General features: G+C 32.9%; 1 protein-coding gene across 6 annotated transcripts in view; it reads right to left on the reverse strand.

Annotated features, from left to right (window-relative positions):
- Window positions 1-7176: 7176 nt before the first annotated feature.
- The window catches only part of LOC114284450 (uncharacterized), a 35152-nt gene continuing 20404 nt past the window's right edge, over window positions 7177-21924 (reverse strand). For 2 of the 6 annotated variants that reach the window (XM_028227347.2, XM_028227343.2), the window contains 3 exons: window positions 9851-10027; window positions 7528-7768; window positions 7177-7424 (listed from right to left, as the gene is read on the reverse strand). In XM_028227347.2, coding sequence (XP_028083148.2) covers window positions 7622-7768; window positions 9851-10027 — 324 coding nt within the window. In that variant the 3' untranslated portion in view covers window positions 7177-7424; window positions 7528-7621. Of the gene's footprint in view, window positions 7425-7495; window positions 7769-9850; window positions 10028-21924 lie in introns of all 6 variants that reach the window. The other 4 variants (XM_082925245.1, XM_028227344.2, XM_028227346.2 and 1 more) reach the window with 3 other exon arrangements.

The raw sequence follows: 21924 nt of genomic DNA on the forward strand, positions 1-21924 counted from the left end.
ACCGCTACCATCACTGTCGCCGTCCCCATCACCATCACCATCACCATCACCATCACCACCGCCTCGTCACCATGCCACCAACTCCACCCTCGTCTTATCACCAACACTTCTAAACATTAAAAAAAATGTTTACTGTCCAAATAAACAGAACGTATTCATTTTGTATTTATGAATTTGAAAAGAATAAATTTGACATCAATAATTAAAATATAATCTATAAGTCAATGTAATATTTTAAATATTAGGAATGAATATGAGAACATTAGAACAATGAATTTCAAATAACTTTGTAAAAATATTTCTAAAAAAATTGTTCCATAAAATATTTTGTGTACAAAGGCATCTTAACAAAATACATGACACATGCCTATTTTCAATCTTTCACTTTACAATTATCATATACCTTCCATAGCTATTTTTTAAAAATAATTTTATTAAATTCAATTTCAAAACCCTTCATTTGAAATCCACCCATTTGCAATTGACAAACATCACATTAATAAGCTTTTACGTTTAAAAAATGAGAATTCAAAAATGACCCGACTTCGACCTTTGAGAATATATATATGGATTTAACACATTCTGGAGCATCTACTATAGGGTAAATTGGGAGATGTTACAATGTGCATTCTCAAAAAAATGTATATGGTATGCCTTTAATAACTTTTCACAAAATTTCATAACTTAAACACAAAATGTCATAACTTTTTTACTACCAAAGTCTTAACTTTTTTTTACTGAAAAATATCATAACAAAATCCCAAAGTGTCATAACAAAAATTACAAAATATAATAACATTATCATCTCTAACTTTTAGGATATACATCATAATTTCGCTATTCATAACTATACTACAAAATGTCATAATACACGTTATTAATGTACGAGCACGAAATAATCTTCTCGTATAATCCTATTGATCAAGTTTGCACTCCTCCAAACGTTGTCGCTTTACTACCTGAAAACGCAAACGTGAGCTAGCCAGCGGGTGTGTGCGGAAACCTCTCCAATGCCTAAGTCAGCAAATAAACAATAGACACAAAAGCTCTGTGTATTCGAGAGTAGAAATTGTAATACCTGTACATAGGTCTTGTCATGAGCTTTATAGATTCCGCCTGGCATAATCCTAGTAGGACTTCAACTCTCTTTAGCAGAGTCCTCTTAGGAATCACACTCTCAAGGATAATGCCTATCCTAATAACATCTTACTCACTACCAACCAAGTGAGATGGCTTAAACCTCTTTACCTCGGTTTGGTAACAGCTCAACTGAGCTAGCATGGTCGTGCCCTACGCCAGACTCAACCGTGCTCACACAGCTCGGTGCCACTTTAGGCAACACCGTAAGTCTTTACTGTTTAGACGACGCCCTGTAGAGCTATCATACACCTCAGTCTTCTTTCCTCTGATACCTCGGTCCAGGACAACTAGACCAGGCCACTGGTAGCCTACCTCTGACCAAACTGTCGGGATAAAGGACCGAGCTTCATTACCTCAGCCCGTAGTTCGGCCCAACATCTAAGAGATTGGACCTAGCTCAGTCCATTTCAACAGTTGCACTTAGCTCGGCCCAATTTACACATAAATTACCTTCTCAATGAACAATCATAACGTTCATCATAAAAAATCTTTACTTTTTTTATGATGTGCACCATTTGAAAGGTTGCACGTTGTAAATTTCTCCAAATTATAAATACACATTAAATTATAAATACATTTCTTGAAATTTGTTTAAAATACAAATTGCTTCTTATGCTTTTAAAAATTACATACCGCTCTTGAAATTTTTTATCGCATGACAAATAATTTCGTTTATTAATAAATCATTAAGTCAATTAATAGTTTTAACGATGTTATAAATATATTTCAATTAATAATTCTAATAATTTTATTACTATATAAGAAAGTAGTTAGAAATTTTGTTTTTTTTTGTTAATTTTGTTAAATAAAAAATTCTAACAAAAGCGTATTTGTAATTTTTAAAATCACAAGAGACAATCAGCATTTCAAACAAATCTATTTAGATAAAATTGATGAAAAGTCCAATTTTAAGATGGTGCAAGACATTAAGTTCTTTGGCTTCTTTTTTTTTTTTCTTTTGGTGAAAAGCACACTCTTTGTGAAATATTGTGGTGAAAAGTACATTTTGTTATTTTTTAAGATATTTTGCTTCCAATTTTATCGTTTTAATTTTTATTAATAACTATTTGTTGAAATTTTTATTCTATTCTATCTGTTGAATTTGCCAAGCCTATTATTTCTCCTATTTGTTGAAATCTTTTTTTATCTATTCAATTTTTTGAATGTACCTCAACCTATCTGTTCATTTTTTTTGAACATATCGGATCCTTTTTGAATGGATTAGATTGTTTTTTAATCTATTTCAACCGATCTCTGTTAATATCTGAACCTATTGGAGTGATATGTTCAAATTGTTTTCCAAGTCAAAGAGGAGGGAACACACACCCACACACACAGATGATCCATTATCTGTTTAAAATATTCATTCTCAAATTATTTTACATACAGATCCATCTCCGCAAACACACACCCACACACATTGGAATTATAACAAACTCAAATCAAGAAATTGTACAAGAACTTTTTTTTGGGTAAGTAAATTGTACAAGGACCACTGGTTTGAAACATGGTTTTAGTTACCCTGTGTTCACAAATTCTAATAATGTAATCTATTAGCAAAAATATAGCAGAATGAAAAAAATAAAATGAACTGAAAGAAAGAAAGAACAAGGAAAAAATGGTCACCAACGATAGCTAATTTGTTCAAACTCACATGGAACCCAAATCCATTTTAGCTAAAAAGCAGAGGGTCCCAAAATCTCAACACAAACAAACATATATATATACTAGTTTAAGAAAGCCCATGCAAGGCACTGGTTTACAGTATAATTAAGTTCTATATTTTGATTTTTTTTTTTTTTTTAAATTAAAACATTGTTCTATACAATTGAATAGAATAAATTATTAGATATATAATAGAATTATGTGGTATGGTATATATCATTTTTTGATTTGTTATACAACTAATGATGTAGACTCCAATTTTATTATCATATCATTTTGGGTGAATTTATGATCTTTAACATTTCTTCCGAATTTATAAATAAAAAAAATAAAAAAAAAGGAAGAAGAAGAAAGAAATTATAGTGTGTAACTTTTCTCAATAGATAAATATAAAACAAATACTAAGATAAAGTTCTCATCTAAAAAAACTATTAAGATAATTCATTGAACTAATAAAGAAGCAAAGAAAATACATATATATACAAAAAGACTAATTTTATTAACACATAAATCATACTTGCATAATGAATGACCAATTTTATTAATAAGTAAATCATTAAGGCGGTGTTTGGTAAGTTGGGTTTGGGGGATTTTTTTGGCTAATATTCAAAAAAAAAATAAAATAGGCTAAAATAGTTAATAACACAAAATATCACATCATACCCATAATCATTTTACTTTTTCTCTCACAAACATCACATCTAACTAAAAAAAAAAATTTAATATTTCCAAACACAAATATTTTAGCCTATTAAAATAACTAAAAATTAAAATAGCCGACCAAAATAGCCAACTTCCCAAACGAGCCCTAAGTAAATTAACAATTTGTAATGATATGAAAAATATTTTTCAGTTAACCATTTTGTTATTAAATAAATCATTAAGTCAATTAATAGTTTTTAATGATATGAGAAATAATTTTAGATTTTTTATTAATAAATCTCATTTAGAAGTATTCTAACCCAATAAGTCCACCAAAGAAAATTATAACTTAGTTAGTCTCATGTATTTATACTTTTATTCCATGAGGTCTTTTTTTCCTGATTTATATTGCTTGTTGGACTATTATACCTTTATGTCTATTGTTGATATGTATTACATAGAAAAATGATATACATATTTCCTTTTTGTTGCTACATCTATTTTGGTAGTTACCATTATTCACGTTTTTCTTTTTGATCAATTTCATTTACATTTGTGGTGTTGTTTCATTGTGCTAAGGTTTTGAAACTGTCTATTTGGTAAGGTTCAAAAATTCTAGTTTACACATTGTAGTGAAATAATATTATATGTTTCCCCATTGTTGCGGTGAAATTTTATGTTCCCCCATTATCACTTCGTGTTCGAAGTTTTGTGTTCGTCCATTGTTGCTCTGTATTCGAAACTCTATATTTCTCCATTGTTGTAAGTCAAAACTTTATTTAAGTCCAGTCAATTTTGTTACAAACATATTCTTTAAATGTGGGTTCGGTTTGCTTTGGATTGGTGGAATGGTTAAATTGCATAGATTGTTAATGATGGTAATAATGATGAAGATGAGGACGCGTGTGATATTTTTTTTGTTTTTTTGTTTTTAGAGTGATTGAGTTTTTTTTTTTATTATTTCTAATTCTATTGATGCCATTATTTCTCTTTTTTTGTCAATCAGTGTGAATGTTCACAATTCACATTCTTTGAAAGTCTAAGAAATAAGTGTTGACATATGGATATGGATATAATTATATATTTTGTAAGATGTGAATGTTCTCACATTATTGGTTATTTGTTACTATACTTCTTGTATGAATAATCATTTTTTTGTTACTAATAAACAATTGAAATAGTCTTTTTTTTCTTTTCTTTTCAATTTTGTTTCATGTTGCAATGTGAATGTTCATATTGGTATGAATTTAGTTTTTCTAATTTAGTTGAATGTAATTGTAAATTGTGGACATTCACATTGTATTTTGCTATGAGTTTTTTATTTTTATTTTTATAAATTTTTTCGAAAATTAGTTGTATTTTGTTATTTTCTTTACTATATTTGTTGATTGAACAATCATTTTTGTTACCATTGAACAATCGAAATAGTCGATTTTTATTTTTTTCAATTTTATTTTATGTTTTCACGTTGTAGTGTGAATGTTCACGTTGTAGTGTGAATGTTCACATTAGTGTGAGTTTATTTTTTTATTTAAACTAGTTGTATATTAATTATAAATTGTGAACATTCACATTATATTTTGATGTAAGTTTTATTTTTTCGAAAGTTAATTGTATGTTTGTTATTTTAGTTACTATACTTGTTAGTTGAACAATCATTTTTGCTACCATTGAACAATTGAAATAGTCAATTTTAATTTTTTTTCAATTTTGTTTTATATGTTCACGTTACAGTGTAAATGTTTGTATTAGTACAAGTTATTTTTTTTTAAGACTAGTTATATGTTAATTATAAATTATGAACATTCACATTATATTTTTATATGAATTTTATTTTTTCGAATGTAGTTGCATGTTTATTGTTTATTGTGAACATTTACATTATACTTTAGCATGTGTTTTGTTTTTTCAAAAGTTAGTTATATATTTGTTGTTTACTATGAACATTCACATTGTATTTTGATTTTCATTCAGATTTTTTGTTCTGTTATTTTAAAAAATTTCAAATTATAAAAGAGTTCAAAATTTATAATTTGAGATTTTCTCAATAAAATGCAGGAGAGATTTTTTTTCCTTAGAATAAGAGAGATTTTCTCCATAGAATGAGAGAGATTTTCTAATTAGAATGAGGGAGAGATTTTCTTCATAAAATGAGGGACTATTATGTATTAGTTTCAAAATAGAAGCAAGTGCAAAAAAATTAGAAATGGTGATTTGGTTATATTACATTAAACAGGACTTAATTGAATACTCAAAAAAAAAAATGAATTAGATGGAATAAAATACTTAGAAAGATGATTTATTAAAAAATAACATAATAATTTTCAATAAATAATTTTGATAATTTATTATTACATAAGAGAATTGGTTTTTTTATTTTTTTTTCCCCTAAGTATTATGTTAAATAAAAATTTATAATAAACGGTAGCAGTAATTTTAATATTACAAAACCAATTCTTATTTTAAACAAACCTGATGGATGTATTTGTAATTTGTTAAAAAATAAAAGATTTATATTTCATAATTGATCAAGAATATTCGGGTATTTATGAAAAAAATCTGTTGCATAATTAATTAAAAATGTTTACGTAATTACGAAAAAACTTTCACTCCACATATAAGACACGATTAATAAATTATTCAAAATAAAAAAACAAAGTCGAAAAGAAAAGACAAACCCTAACCAGTTAAACGGCTCTTATATATATACACAAAAGCATGTATGTAACGTGTAATGATTGAATCATATAAGAGAGTGTGGATTCAAGAACCACTTCAAGTGTGGATTCAGCAACAACAAACCCTCGATGCCAACTCTCTCAGCATGAGGCGACGGTCAAAGGTGAAAGAGGAGCCAATGCGGCGGCAATGTAACTGCGAGGAGCCTTGCTGGCACCGGGAGAGAAGATGAAGAGGAGAGAAACGAGGTTGAGAGGAGAGAGAAGGTCCGGGGAACAAAAACACAGATTGAACAAAACGATATATATCTATTTATGGATAGTTTGGTCATTTAGCAAAAAAATTAACGCTTAAGAGCACTAAAAAAGGAGGATTAATAGAAACAAATATTTTATTCAAAAATTATAAAAACGCAACTTAAGAGTCCAAGGAAGAGGATTAATAGAAACAAATCTACATTTGTTTTTTATTAATTGGATCCCTATTTGTTTTTCTTTCAACGTGTAATGCTTTCTTAATGTAATGCTTTCTTAATGTATCTGGGTGATTGACATGTGCATGAGGGTTGGGTTTAAAAAAAAAAAAAAAAAAATGTTTGAGAGCCACAATTTTTGTGGCCACAATGATTCAAAACTGTCAAAACGACGTCGTTACATCATTTTGGATGCAAAACATGCCAAAACGACGTCGTTTTGACAATTTTGAGCCATTGTGGCCACAAAAATTGTGACCCTCTAGCATTGTTGGAAAAAAAAAGAAAAAAGAAAAAAACCCTTGAGTTTGATCATGTATCAGAATAAACCAGAGTTTTAAATTTTTTAATTTAAACCTTAATTTTTTAATTTATTTTCCACTTAAACTATCATTATATTTTCATTAAGTAAAACTGATAAAAAAACAAATATTTTAATCATTAAACTAAACGTAAGTATTCAAAAAATGTCTGAAATACATTTTTTCATTGAGTTTACTAACTAAAATATCATTTTTTTCCATCGATTTTATTTAATGAAATTAGGCATATGATTTATATTAAAAACAAATCAAGAGTTTAGGCTTTAAATTGATAAAATTATAAATTCAGAATTTATTTTGTTACAATGGTCAACCTCTGTTTTATTTTTATTTTTTTTATTTGGTAATTTCTCCCCAAAAAAAAAAAATTTAAATAAATAAAAAATGACATGTTTGGATGAGTGTTTGATAGGAAGCGTTTGACAAGCGTCAGCGTTCGCCACAACCAGCTCCTTTTTGGAAATGTCCATACTTCTTCACAATCACTTTGAAGAGAGCAAAGCCTACAGATTTAAGAGAATTTAACATACATAAAACAAATAAATAAATAAATAAATAAAATTAGGAATCAAACCTCTAAATATGAAACTTTGTCCTTACAATCACCTGCTCTGTGATGATTTAGCATACTGATCTCAAACTGCAGGACCAATAGGTTCATGGTTGCAACATTGAAATGAGAGGAGTCGAAAGAAAAGAGTCATGAAGGCAAGCAACGCCGCCATTTCTTGACAGTCGAGCTCAATGGACTTGGGAGAGCAGCAGACCACATACTCAAATCTGGCAAAGGTCCTGTCAGGGCGAGATAGTTGTCACCGTCTTCTTTTGGCATTTTCTTCCAGTTTAACTATTTTGTCAAATAAAACTTGTGAGCTTTTTTCCAGCTTAGGGATAAGCATTCAACAATACAACATAAGCACAAATCAACAAATTGATAAACTAACTTATATTTGTCAAATAAAACTTGTGAGCTCTTTTCCAGCTTAGGGATAAGCATTCAACAATACAACATAAGCACAAATCAACAAATCAACAAATTGATAAACTAGCATGCCTGAGAACATCTTAAATCCTACTAAAATTTGCAACTCATTTAGGAAGATTTACTAAGAAAATCTTCTTAATTTTGGCCCATTATTTTTTGCATTCTTAATTTATCTTAGTTTAATTTTAAATCATTCCTAAATAAGATAATTTTGTTTATTCTGATAGTTCAACATATATTTTTTTAATATTGAATGAAATTTTGGAAGCATACATTCTCTTTCATTATTAGAATTAAAAAACATGTAATGAACTATATCATCAACCACAAGGCTCATCACATACATTAAACTAATAAGAAGAGAATATTCACAAATTCAATGCACTTATTTGGATACAACATACAAACCTCACAATCTGTTTTTCGATTTGAAACAGACCCACTAAAATAATAAGGTAGAGAAGCAACTTAACCACCACACCTCTGAGTAAGAATAGTTTGTGTGATTTGTATATTCATATAGCATTACTCTTTCATTTGAACAATTGAATTTGGGCACTTTTACTAAATCTAACATAAATTATGCCATTTTTTATTTTCTTTTCTATGTATTTTTCTCTAAACTTATTTCACTTTCTTATCCTTAAAACTATCATAGACCAAAATGATTTAGAGCTAATTTCTCTGGAAACCCTACAACTAAAATCCTTTTTGCAACCTCACAAAAATGCTTCTCTGCAATTGCACCCCAAATCATCACAACTTCAGTCTCCATTCTGCTACTCATGATTTGAAGACAAGTTCCTTCAGCAAGAGCTTTAAGAATTCTAGCACCACAGAAAAATGGAACTCCGGAGGTAAAGGGCTCCCTTCCCCCTTTTCTGTGTCTCCCAAAACTCAATGAATGAAATATTTCTACCATCAACACTAAACCAAGCCAAAAATAAATCTCACAAGGCCAATCTACTCCTGAAACTATAGAAATACTGATGGCTGAATATACTAAATTACACCTTATATAGCTAGGATAGTAGGAGTAGTGAACTTGCAATTGTCCCTACTTTTAATAAATGCTGCTGCATCACAAAGATAGGACTCTACCATCTTTACCCACCAAACCACAATTCCTCCAACCATGTACTCTCAAACCACTTGCAACCGTTATCTCATTATCTTTAACCTTTAGTCGTAGGCCCTATTCTGATAATTCAATTAAGTGCTAAAAAATAAGCACACCTAGTGGTTTCATAATTAAGTGCATTTGATAGCACATAAGCACGCCGCCACTTAAATTTGAAAATTGACTAAAAATGGGTCCTACTTATAAGTCAAAGAGACGACTTATCAATGAATGCTAAATATGCTCAGCGGATAGTATGTTTCATTTTTATTCTTAATTAAAATGTTTATCTTGCAATTTCCAAATTTAAAAAATTCAGTACTTAAATGTTTCAATAGTAGAAATTTAGTACTAAAAATTCTCAGTACTTAAATTTCAGTTTTACGAAACAGCATCTTCGCCTGTTCCAAAGCTCTTAAATTCTCTCATACATATTCTCCAACCTTGAGCTGCTAATAAGAGCCTAGACCTAAAAAGAAAAGAAAAAACTCTAACTAGAGGTAAACCCTAGAGAAGAAAACATGCTTGTACTCAGCAAGATCACCCTACTTTCCAAAATATCTTAGTTTCTGAGGAGACGCCTTTGAGGTCTAGCCAAAATATAACATACACCTTATTGGTATTACGATTATATGTAGCTTTTAGTTTTATTAGTACAGACATTGTCAGGTATTGTTAAGTAGATTATTAGTATAGCATGAAGTCTCCCAACTAAAACTGCAAAACCACAACCATATGTAGGATGATAAGTGGCTAGAAACTAATGAATGGCAATCAAATAACTCAAAGTTATGCATACAAAATTTGAACGTTAAGTATCCTACATGTCCAGGAAATGCTTGGCATAATGCCTTGATAGTAGAATTCTGTACCCAGGTGCCATCAATTGATGAAACTTCAGGGGAAATTGTATTGGATGCTCCATCATTAGCAGCACCACAATTCACCATAAGACGGCCATTTGGCATCAGTTTCTCATACAATTCCAACCAAGTTGCAACCTGTCCAAGAGAGTAAGAACAGATATATTGTATCTAAGTTTGAAGACAAAATTACGGTATACCATACAATAGCCAAGAATAACAAGAGATGTTAAAGAGTGTGTTTGGAAGAATGGAATCAACACCATAGAATTAGAATTGGAAGGTGTTAGTAGTTCAAAATTTGTTCTTAGATGGCCTCAAATTTCAAATCCAGGGTATGGAATCCATATTCCTAAACACAACATACAGCATAAACAATCATAAGTGGTACATACATTTCAATTAATTGGTTAATTTTTGGATAAACATCTATGAAGAATGGAGGGCTCAAATGACGCAGATCCATACTTGTACATAATAGTATTAAGTTAGGCACTTTGAGATGTTTTTGTGGTTAGTCAGCAGTTCAAGAGAGTAAGAACAGATATATTGCATCTAAATTTGATAACAAAATTACAGTATACCATACAATAGCCAAGAATAACTAGAGATCTTAAAGAGTGTGTTTTGAAGAATGGAATCAACACCATAGAATTAGAATTGGAGGGTGTTCGCAGTTCAAAATTTGTTCTGAGATGGCCTCAAATTTCAAATCCAGGGTATGGAATCCATATTCCTAAACACAACATAAAGCATAAACAATCAAAAGTGGTACATACATTTCAATTAATTGGTTAATTTTTGCATAAACATCTATCAAGAATGGAGGGCTCAAATGACGCAGATCCATAAATGTATATAATAGTACTAAGTTAGGCACTTTGAGATGTTTTTGTGGTTAGTCAGCAGTTCAAGAGAGTAAGAACAGATATATTGCATCTAAATTTGATGACAAAATTATGGTATACCGTACAACAATAGCCAAGAATAACAAGAGATCTTAAAGAGTGTGTTTTGAAGAACGGAATCAACACCATAGAGTTAGAATTTGAGGGTGTTAGCAGTTCAAAATTTGTTCTGAGATGGCCTCAAATTTCAAATCCAGGGTATGGAATCCATATTCCTAAACTCCACGTAAAGCATAAACAATCATAAGTGGTACATACATTTCAATTAATTGGTTAATTTTTGGATAAACATCTATCAAGAATTGAGGGCTCAAATGATGCAGATCCATACATGTATATAATAGTATTAAGTTAGGCACTTTGAGATGTTTTTGTGGTTGGTTAGGTCAGGGTTTATTATAGTCATTTTAGTCTTAGAGACTTGGTGTTTTAGCATAGTCAAAGTTGGGTATGTTGGGATCTAAGAAGCATGGACACAAACGCACGATATGACATGAACACATTGACACAACAATTTTTGAAAAATGCAGGACACAACAAGTGAGGGATATGCACAAAATATATATTTATGAAATGTCATATATCAGAATTTGTCATTGAAAGATAATAAACAAAAATACAATATAACACTAATTTCTATAAATTTACGTTGTTTTTGTTTTATCATTGGATCCAAAATTATTAGTTCAAACGTACAATTAAGTTATATTATATGTGTGTCTAAACAATGGACACGTGTATTTAAAAGATGGATATGTGTGTCCTCTAGGTGTTTGAAGAGCGTCAAAGGCTAATTTTTTTTATAAAAAAAAATAGGACACGTTTGTCGGGAAGTGTCCAACATGGACATGCCACCCTAAGAGTGTTTGTGCTTCTTAGCTTGGAATCTTTTAGAAGTGGACGAGAGCCATTGAAGCTAAGACTCCATTCTACTTCCATGGTAACCTCAGCAGCTTGAAATTCAACTCCTTGGGAGTTCTTATGTGGGCGGTTCATGTTCCCAATTGGAGAAGTGACCTAAAAAATCAGTCAAGGCTTGGTTCTTGATAGCCTTGGGTGCTTTGCAAATGGTGTCATGTTTGGCCAAGGAAACCAGCCATGGAGAAGGCCTACCCCAGCAGCCCTCACTTCCTTAGACTTAATCACATAGTTGTCAACATAGAACAAGGTTTTATGGAACATATCATGGGAAATGGTTGTCATGGCTCATTGGTATGTAACGCCAATGTTGACACAAATTTCGAAACATGAAATGCTTTAACAAATTTCGAAATTCATGTCACAAACACTGCTTAGTTTTTAAACTAAATAATGTTGATTATTTAATAGCAGGTGCCTATTTTTGATTTGGATTCCAAATCGTTAATTACACACTTCAAAGTTAAACCTCTGATTAATGAAGAACATAAAAGATTTTAGGCAATGGATTCATTTCATGAAAATTTCAGGGATTTAAAAACCTCTAAATACACAAAGAACAATCAATGGGTTTGGAACCCTTTGCCTGGAACTTGCCATCACAATGTGTATTGGGTGTTGAGTGCTGAGTGCTTGTTGCTCCTTATTTCCCGAGATCCTAACTTTCTCTAAACTCTTAATTTCTAGCTCTTGAATTCTCACATTTCTTGGCTCGCTCTCTTTAATCGTCTGGTACCCTCTCTTGTGTGATGGTCTTCATGTTTATAGAGGGTCATCTACATAATAAGAGACCAATCTTCAGTTTTAATTTTGAACTTTATGATAACATCATTTAAATTTAAACGTAATATTATCATATTTTTTATTTCAAATTTGGGAAATTGTGTTAATCTCCCAAATTTTATCCTTTGTAACCTTTCTACCATAAGCTCTCCACTAGTTACACACATTGTCACGTAGACTCCACGTGTCACTTGTGATGTAGGACAGTGCTGGATTTTAAAAACAGAGGCTATTTGACAGCCTTAACAGTGAGTAATTTAGGGTTAAATTGAAGGCTAATAGGTTGAGGAAGGGATTAGGGTGACTGGGGAATGATTGGATGAAGTTTTAAGGTTGAAAGTGCACTTTTAAAGGGCTGTGAATAGTAATCCGAGAATAGTAAATTGAAACAAGAAAAAAGAAAAGAAGATAGTTCTAGGCATCGCACTTAGATTCCATAGGGTTAGGGTTGCATCACACAAACCCAAAAAGGCTTCAAAGCTCTCAAAATTCTTTAAAATATAAACTCTGTTGAATTAGAAGTATTACATGACTTTATATAGACTTTAGAGATTTCCTAAACCAACTAGGAAAAAAACAAAATAAAATAAATAAATAAATCTATCACAATATATTTGACTTCTAAAATCAATTTAAGACCAAATAACAAACATAAGTAAAAACTAATTAATTAACTTGACCCATAAGACAACCCATGGGGCGACCCCTACAGCCCATGTAAGCAAATATAAAATTACCAAAATACCCCTAAGCTTAAAATCCTATAAAACATAAATATAATTATAAAATAGAACTATAATAATATTAGAAACGTAATTATATAAGGTTCCTATCGATTTCCGTTTGAAGCTATTCCAATTTTCAAATCTTGCCGCTTCTTTGAATGTACTCTTCCTTGAGCTTCTTATACTCTGCATCATTCTCCCTTGGTTGAAAAAAAAAAACTCGACCTCAAGTTTTGAAGAATCCACCAGCTTTGAAATTGCATCCATCACTTCACATTAAAATGTTCAAGTTGACGCCGCCTTTTCTTCATTGGAGATTGCAAAAAAAATAATGAGAGATTGATCTTTTCAATCATTTTTCTATATTTTTCTAGAATAACAAAGTCAATTGGCACAAGAAATACATCTTCGATTTGAATAATACTAGGAATCATGAAAAAATATCATGAAATGCATCATGAAATTTTTTCATCCTTTGATTAATGTGTAGTGTTTTATTGTTTGTATAATCCAAAGATAGATAATCTTTCATGATCATCTTCATGACATTTTTTCATGATCCCTAGCATTACTCGAATTGAATTCATCCAAATCAATTTTCATAAAGTTTTCTTCCATATTCCCAACGGCAACCTTGATTCTTTTCTTTTCAGCCTATTTACCTAGAACAAGATCATCTTTTGATTCACTATTGGCCACTTCATTGATTATGGGGCTGTTTGGGAAGTGGGATTTTCGCCTAATTTAGGCTAAAATCCACAAAAAGACACAATAGGCTAAAATAACTAATAAGACAAAATGTCATATCAAACCCATAATCATTTCACTTTTTCTCTCACAAACATTACATCCAACTACAAAAAAATCCAATCATTTTCCCAAACACAAAAATTTTAGCCTACTAAAATAGCCAAAAACTAAAATAGCAACTTCCCAAACACTCACTATGATTGGAGCACATTCATCAGAGACCTCGGATTGTCATGTCATGACCTCTAAAGGCATTATATGTTCTGAACAAGCAACTGCACTTTTCAATTCATTACTCTCAAGAGCACAAGGAATGACAATTTATTTTATTTCACCCTTAGCCTTTTCGAGTTCAATACATGGAGCCTCAATTGGTGGCTTCTCATCCTTCATAATCTGGCCTTCATTCTCGTTAGGCAGATTTTGAACAAATTCCTTGCTTTGCAACTTCAACTATGTAGGGTTTTAATCCCTACGAACAACATCTGGCTTTGGCGCATCTTCCTATGAATTTTCAGTATTTTTTTTGTGGCACTTTAACCCTTCGTTTTGGAGTTTTTGTTGGCTGGTCTTGTTGGACAGCCTTTGTATTCTACATAAACTTTAAAACAGTAGATTTCTCCTTAAATTTTACAAAATATTCAAATTGTATAGCCGTTTCAATAGCAACTTTGAGATCTTCTAAATATGCATGAACCATCTCTTTTTTAATTCCAAATCTCGATCCACTTTTGAAACAGGGAATAGTCATCTGCTCACTTTCTACTACTCTAGACTTGATAAATAATTCCTTGAATTTTCTTGTATAATTAACAGCACACATATCACCTTACTCAAGAGTATACAATTGATCAAGAAAATCATCTTGAAGATCCCTTAGACGAATTTTCTCTCTAACAAGCACTTTACCCTCTTCCCAAGTCAATCCACTTGGGTAAGATCTCCCACAATGTGAAAACATCGTGGCGAAACCTAAGCTCTGATATCAAAATGAAGTAGGACTACGCTGGATTTTAAAAACACAGGCTATTTGACAGCCTTAACAATGAGTAATTTAGGTTTTCATGGGTTAAATTGAAGGCTAATAGGTAAGGAAAGGGATTAGGGTTGATTTGGGGGTGATTGGATGGAGTTTTGAGGTTGAAAAGTGTACTTTTAAAGGGCTGTGAATAGTAATCCGAGAATAGTAAATTGAAACAAAAAAGAAGAAGAAAAAAGAGAAGAAGATAGGTCTAGGCATTGCACCTAGATTCTATAGGCATCACACCTAGGGTTAGGGTTGCATCACATAAACCCGAAGAGGCTTCAAAGCTCTCAAAATTCTTTAAAATATCAACTCTATTGAATTAGAAGCATTACATGACTTTATATGGACTAAAAAAGAAAACTATTACAATATCTTTGACTTCTAACATCAATTTAAAACCAAATAAGAAACATAAATAAAAACCCCCTTCTTTTTGGTCGGTCTCCTTATGAGGCGCTATTCTCTCAACTTCCCAATTACTCCCTATTTTGTGTGTTTGGGTCTGCTTATTTTGTCCTTCTTTCCCATAAAGATCGGACCAAACTTAGTGACCGGTCTGTCCTATGCGTCTTTTTGGGTTATAGTCTTACTCAGAAAGGCTATCGGTGTTACGACCCCATTACCCGTCGTCTTTATGTCTGCCGTCATGTTTATTTTCTCGAACGTCTGCCTTACTTTCAGCTTCCTCCTACCACTACTCCAGTTTCCGAAGAGGATTTGGTTCACATTGATCCATTTGCTTCTGAGGTCCCTCCTAATGAGTATATCTCTACTGTTCCCTATGACCTTGCTCCTTTTTCTCCTCCCTCTCCCCAGCTTGCTCCTCCTCCTCCTCCTCCTCCTTCTCCTTCTCCGTTGTTAGTTTATTCTCGTCAATAGGCTCTCCCTCCACCAGTTGTCTCTACTCCTACTGCTGATCCTCCTGTTTCTGACGACTTTGATCCTGCTGCACACCGATATCCTACTCAAGCGCGTTATCCTCCAAACAAGTTGAGTTGGTCTAATACATGTTTTTCTGATTCCTATCGTACTTTTTTGTCTGCTATTCATTCTTTTTCAGAACCTCAATCTTACAAGGAGGCCTGTCAGGATCCCCATTAGATTCAAGCTATAGAGGATAAGTTGTCTGCTTTACAAAAAACTAGTATTTGGGAGTTGGTTCATTTGCTTGCTGGTAAGAATGTGGTTGGTCGCAAATAGATTTACAAAGTCAAGACTCATTCTGATGGTTCTCTTGAGCGCTACAAAGCTCGTCTAGTTACCAAAAGTTTCTTCCAGGAGCATGGTATTGATTATGAGGAGACCTTTGCTCCTGTTGCCAAGATGACTATTGTCCGTACTTTGATCTATGTCGCTGTTGCTCGTTCTTGGCCTCTTTATCAGATGGATGTTAAGAATGCTTTTCCTAATGGCCATCTTATAAAGGAGGTTTACATGCGTCTACGTCCTCTCCCTGGCCTTCACCGTTCCTCTGGATAAGTTTGTCGCCTTCGGCGTGCTCTGTATGGTCTGAAGCAGTCTCCTCGTGCTTGGTATGATCGCTTTCAGACTGCTATTACTGCGCTTGGGTTTCATCCTTGTGCTCAGGACTCTGCTTTATTTCTTCTCCATACCTCTGCTGGATTCGTTGCCTTATTACTGTGTGCAGATAATATGATCATTACTGGCTCTGATTCTGCTATCTTTGAGGTCAAGCAACATCTTTTCCGTACCTTTGAAATAAAGGATGTGAGTCCTTTGTGGTATTTTCTTGGTATGGAGGTCGCTTCTTCTCCCAAGGGATACTTTCTATCTCAGGCCAAGTATGCCAATGAGATTATTCATCATGCCGGTCTTATTGACACTAAGGCTTTTGATACCCCCATTGAGCTTAATGTGAAGCTCACCATTGCTGATGGGGTTCTTCTCAATGATCCTACTTTATATCGCAAGTTCGTGGGTTGCTTAATCTATTTGACGGTTACTCACCCTGATCTTGCCTATGTTGTTCATGTGGTTTGTCAGTTCGTTTCTGCTCCTCGTTCTACACGTTAGGCTACTTTGGTTCGGATTCTTCACTATCTCCGGGGTACTATATTTCAAGGTTTACTATTGTCTTCTACTTCCTCTTTGGACTTGGTGGCTTATGCTGATTCTAATTAGGCTGGTGATGTCACTGATCACAAGTCCACTTCTGGCTTCTGCATGTTTCTTGATGATTCCTTGATTTCTTGGAAGAGCAAGAAACAGATTGTTGTTATGCGTTCCACTGTCGAGGCTGAGTACCATGCTATGGCTATGCTACTGCTGAAATTGTTTGGCTTCGTTGTCTCTTGACTGATAGAGGTGTCCCTCAGTCTTCTCCAACCTCCCTTTACTGTGACAACCGCAGTACTATTCAGATTGCACATAACACTGTTTTTCACGAGTGGACGAAACACATTGAGGTTGATTGTCATTTTGTACATCAGCATCTGCAGTTTGGCTCCATCTCGCTTCCTTTCATCTCTTCGGCATTGCAAATTGCTGATTTCTTTATGAAGACTCACACCACTGCTCGTTTTCAGTTTCTTCTTGACAAACTCTCAGTGTTTTCTGCTAAACCACCTTGAGTTTGAGTGGGGGTGTGAGAATGTACGTTAATTATGGAAATATATTCTAGATTGATTGTATGATTGTGTGAATATATAGATTGATTGTATAGGGTTATTATTTCCTATTTCAGATTAGGTTTAGGCTCGCTATATATATCGGTTGTAATCTTTGTATTGAATACAAGTTGAATATACAGAAACATTCAGAAACTTACAATTTGATCTTCAAATCCTTGCAAATAAAGGAGTTTCTATGTATCTAGCTCTATATTTACATGTTTTATATACCATGTTTTGAGGTTTCGAAGTAAAGAAAATCAAATTGGAAGGTTTAAGAACATGTACAACAGTTCCAGCCCCGACCTGAGCTTGTTGTCCGCTTGAGCGGCCTTCATCGGGCGCACGAGTGTGCAGAATGCATTTTGCATGCCTTGACCCACCATTCGAGTGGCCAAGTCCACTACTCGAGCGGCCCAGCTACCGCACGAGCGGCCAACATGGGTGCACATGCTGCCAGTCCTATTTTAGCTTATACCTTGCAACTTCAAATAAGCATATATCTTTCATCCGAACTCGGTTTTATGTGATTCTTGAGTCTAAATTCGAGCCCTGAAAGTCTAGTTTCCAATGGTGGTGGTCTCACATCCAAATTCTAAGTATACAAATAGATATGTCTAACTTCGTGAATGCTGCTCACTTTCTTCCTAACTATTTCATGCTCCTAACTTAGTTTCCTTTCATTTCTTGCTATTTCCTTAAACCTTAAATATGTAAATACGATATTTTCCAATGTAAAGCATATGGGTATATGCACATTTAGTACATGATTAACATTTAGAAAAGACTTTAGTTAGAGCTGATTCTTTAGAAAATGCTAATCTAAAGTAAAACGCTTGAATGTGGTGATCAGGAGGAAGAACGCCGGTAGAGAATGTGGTCATGCTATGAGAAGTCTTTTCTTTTATTTCCTTCTTTTGTTTATGTTGTCTCTTCTTTTGGGGATGTAAGTTTTTGAGGGACAAGTTCGTATGTAACAAGTTTTATACCTATGGATGTAAGTATTGTACTATCTTTTTGTTTATGTACATAATGTAAATTATTCTAAAGATAATCAATGAAAGGTTGTAAGTTCATTCCATATTACTTATGCACTGCTCTATGGACTTAATGGATTAATGAATATTCCACTGTTTGGCCCTATATATATTCTATTCCTTTCGTGATTTGTTAAGGTAGGCCTTTGGTAATCAGGGATTACTGGCCGATCACCACTCCAGCCTATAAGGGCGGGTTGGGGTCGTGACAGGTACTCACTTTACGTGGCGTTAAAGAAAAACACTCAAAGCAGGGTCCAACTGTCTCTCATAGTGAACCCACTGCCTCACAGAACGATCGTGAGGTTGCCAAGACATTAGAGCATACCCTCACATTTGACACATTATCTAAGAAGAAAACTTACTAGCCAGGGGATGAATTGACTGAAGCAGAAATCACATGAACATCATCTTCAATTCGATACACCAAGCAATCAATTTGACTTTGCCCATTCTTTCTACTTGCAAAAGGAATATTTTGGAGAGGTGACTCGGATCAATCGGACCAATGCTGACCGTTCGATCTGACTCATCAAGATGTTGCGGTGTGGCCCTTCATAGTATCATGGGAAAAGTGAAAAGACAATTCACCTCCCTTTACCTTTTTCAGTGTCACTTAACCGCTCTAGCATTAAGCTTGAAAAAACATAGTGATTTGTGTATATGAGATGTGTATTTGGATTACTCGAATTGTAAATATATATATGCTCCCCTTTAATGAAGATTGAAGAATAAAAATTGAAAACTTTTGGAATTTTTAAATTTTCATATCATAACTTTTGTTTTTGAATTGTCTCCTTCTAACACAAGTATTGATTTATACTTGTACACTATGTAGCACGGACACCTGACTTGATACGGACATACCGACAGGTTAATTTTCAAAAAATGAGGGACATGACACGCTAAGGATACGTTAAAAATATATATTTATTTATATAATATACCTCATATATAAATACTTTATTTAACATTATGAAAAAAATATATAATTTAACATTAACTAAAAAATTAAACATTACAAAGTCACTCACTCACGTGGCACACAATCATCAACATAAGAAAATATAAATATACACATTTCAGATAGCTATTTTGACCATCTAATTGGTTAGTGGATGCCAGCTGTTTTGACCTTTTGACTAATAGGGTGAAAGCTTTTAACTAGTAGGTGGAAGCTTTCATGAGCTGTACTCCCTTTTCTTGGAAGACAAAATGAGCAATCAAACAAGGAGGCTTTTGTTATCATTGCAAAAGGAAGCTTGGTCTTCTTCTTCTTCTCTCTCTCTCTCTCTCTCTCTCTCTCTCTCTCTCTGTGTTGATCGCATGTGGAAGCTTCATTTTCTTCTGTCTCATCTCTGTGTCGCAGTTGGGGCTTCGAATAGTGCCCGATGGGTCTCGTCCCAAACATGTCACCTAAACAGTACTGAGCTTTGATTTCAAGGACCTCTCTCTCAAGCTATGGTTTCGAACAATTCCCAACGTGTCTTAAACTCGTTAACGAAGTGTCTAGGACGTGTTTGAGATGAAAAAAAAAAAAAAGAGGGAAGAAGAAAAGGACGCGCCAGATTGTGTCGGAGTAACACATGTCGGACTCTGATACGTAGCCTTGAGAGATGTGTCGATGCTTGTACATGATGCTGGTATTTCTTTTATGTAGGGTTATATATAATTGTGGGAATACTTTACATGACATGATAACACGACTTAAACCTTATACGAAGTTAGCGGGTTAGAGTTGACCATTTTCCGACACAAACAAGTATATGACATGACCCAATAACATGAACATTAAACAAGTTAGGTTAGTGTCGAACCAGCATGACATGAAGTTGACAGGGATAACCTGTTTAACGAAAAATTAGTTAAATATTTAATATTATTTCCACTAAGGGGTCCCATGACATTTCTGAATCCCCTATATTACTCCATCCAACTTATTAGAAAGTATATAAAATAGGATTTTAAGATGAATATAGTTTTTTTTGTTTTTTTTAATTGAAGATGAGATAATGTATTTGTGTCTACTATTTTAGAGTTAATCTAGCAAAAAAATATAATAATATGGTATCTTTTTTGTAATTAAGAAAATAAATTGAGTTGAAATCAAATATTCTTATGAATAATTTAATTCGGTAGAGATTAGCTTCATTAAATTTAACTTGTGAAGAAAGAATTTAGTTTCATGTGCTTGATATTGTTAGCTAAGGCTAATTTTGTTTTGACATGGCATGTTAACACAACATGAACTGGACACATAATAACACGAAATAATAAATGGGTAGGGTTAGTATTGAGATAATTCTAACATTAACCCAAAACACAACATGATGGCCACCCCAAGGTATATATATACATATATACTTTAGTTTTGATACAAAATACAAATATTAGATTGGATCTTGTGTAGTTGTGAATCTTGTGATAGGTATAAATTAATAATATTATTTACGAATGCATTAGTGTCAAATTTCTCTCAGTTTGATGATTAGATATTTTGAATTTTTAACTTCTTGTCAGATAGATTCTTGGATTCTTGTTTGCTCTAATTCATAAAAGTGAACAAATCTATGGATTTTCAAACATTATAGCATAAAAAATAATTTAACAAAGGATCATATATCATGACCAAGGTTGGACCAACATCTCTTTCCATAGAGGCAAGTACCTGTTGCACCACATGCTTATTTAAAACAAGCTTTTCGTCAATTTATATGTACACTATGCTTTGTATAGTTGGTACTCGGGTGCTGTCGTTTCATACTTGAACCAACATAGGTCTTCACAGGTGTTTGGTTTGGTTTGGTTCGGTTCGGTTTGGTTCGGTTTGGTTCTCTTATATTATATACAGGTGGCACCATAGCACCGCCTTGGTGTTCTTCTCTCTATTAGAATATTTTCTTATAAAAAAACAAAAAAACTCAAAGAGAAGGATAAATATCTTTTTGACTGACCATAAGTTATTATGCTACCATCTGAAAGTGTGATTAGCATAATACATTACTGACAAAATTTTCATAACTAAACTCGAGCATCACTTAATAAGTATTTATACATGAAAAATCTACCCCAATTTCCCTAATCAATTTCTATGATGTGATATATCAAGGATATCAGTGATTAAAACATCAAATACCAAGACTTCATGATCAGAGAGTAGGGTGCACCAATAGCTACAAGAATAGTAAGAAACTTAATAGAAATATATTTTAGACTCACAATATCAGCAAAGCTAACATTAGGGGTAGGCGATATAA

The sequence above is a fragment of the Camellia sinensis genome, chromosome 4 (genome assembly GCF_055761805.1).
Source record: "Camellia sinensis isolate YWXY chromosome 4, ASM5576180v1, whole genome shotgun sequence".
Classification (NCBI taxonomy): domain Eukaryota; kingdom Viridiplantae; phylum Streptophyta; class Magnoliopsida; order Ericales; family Theaceae; genus Camellia; species Camellia sinensis.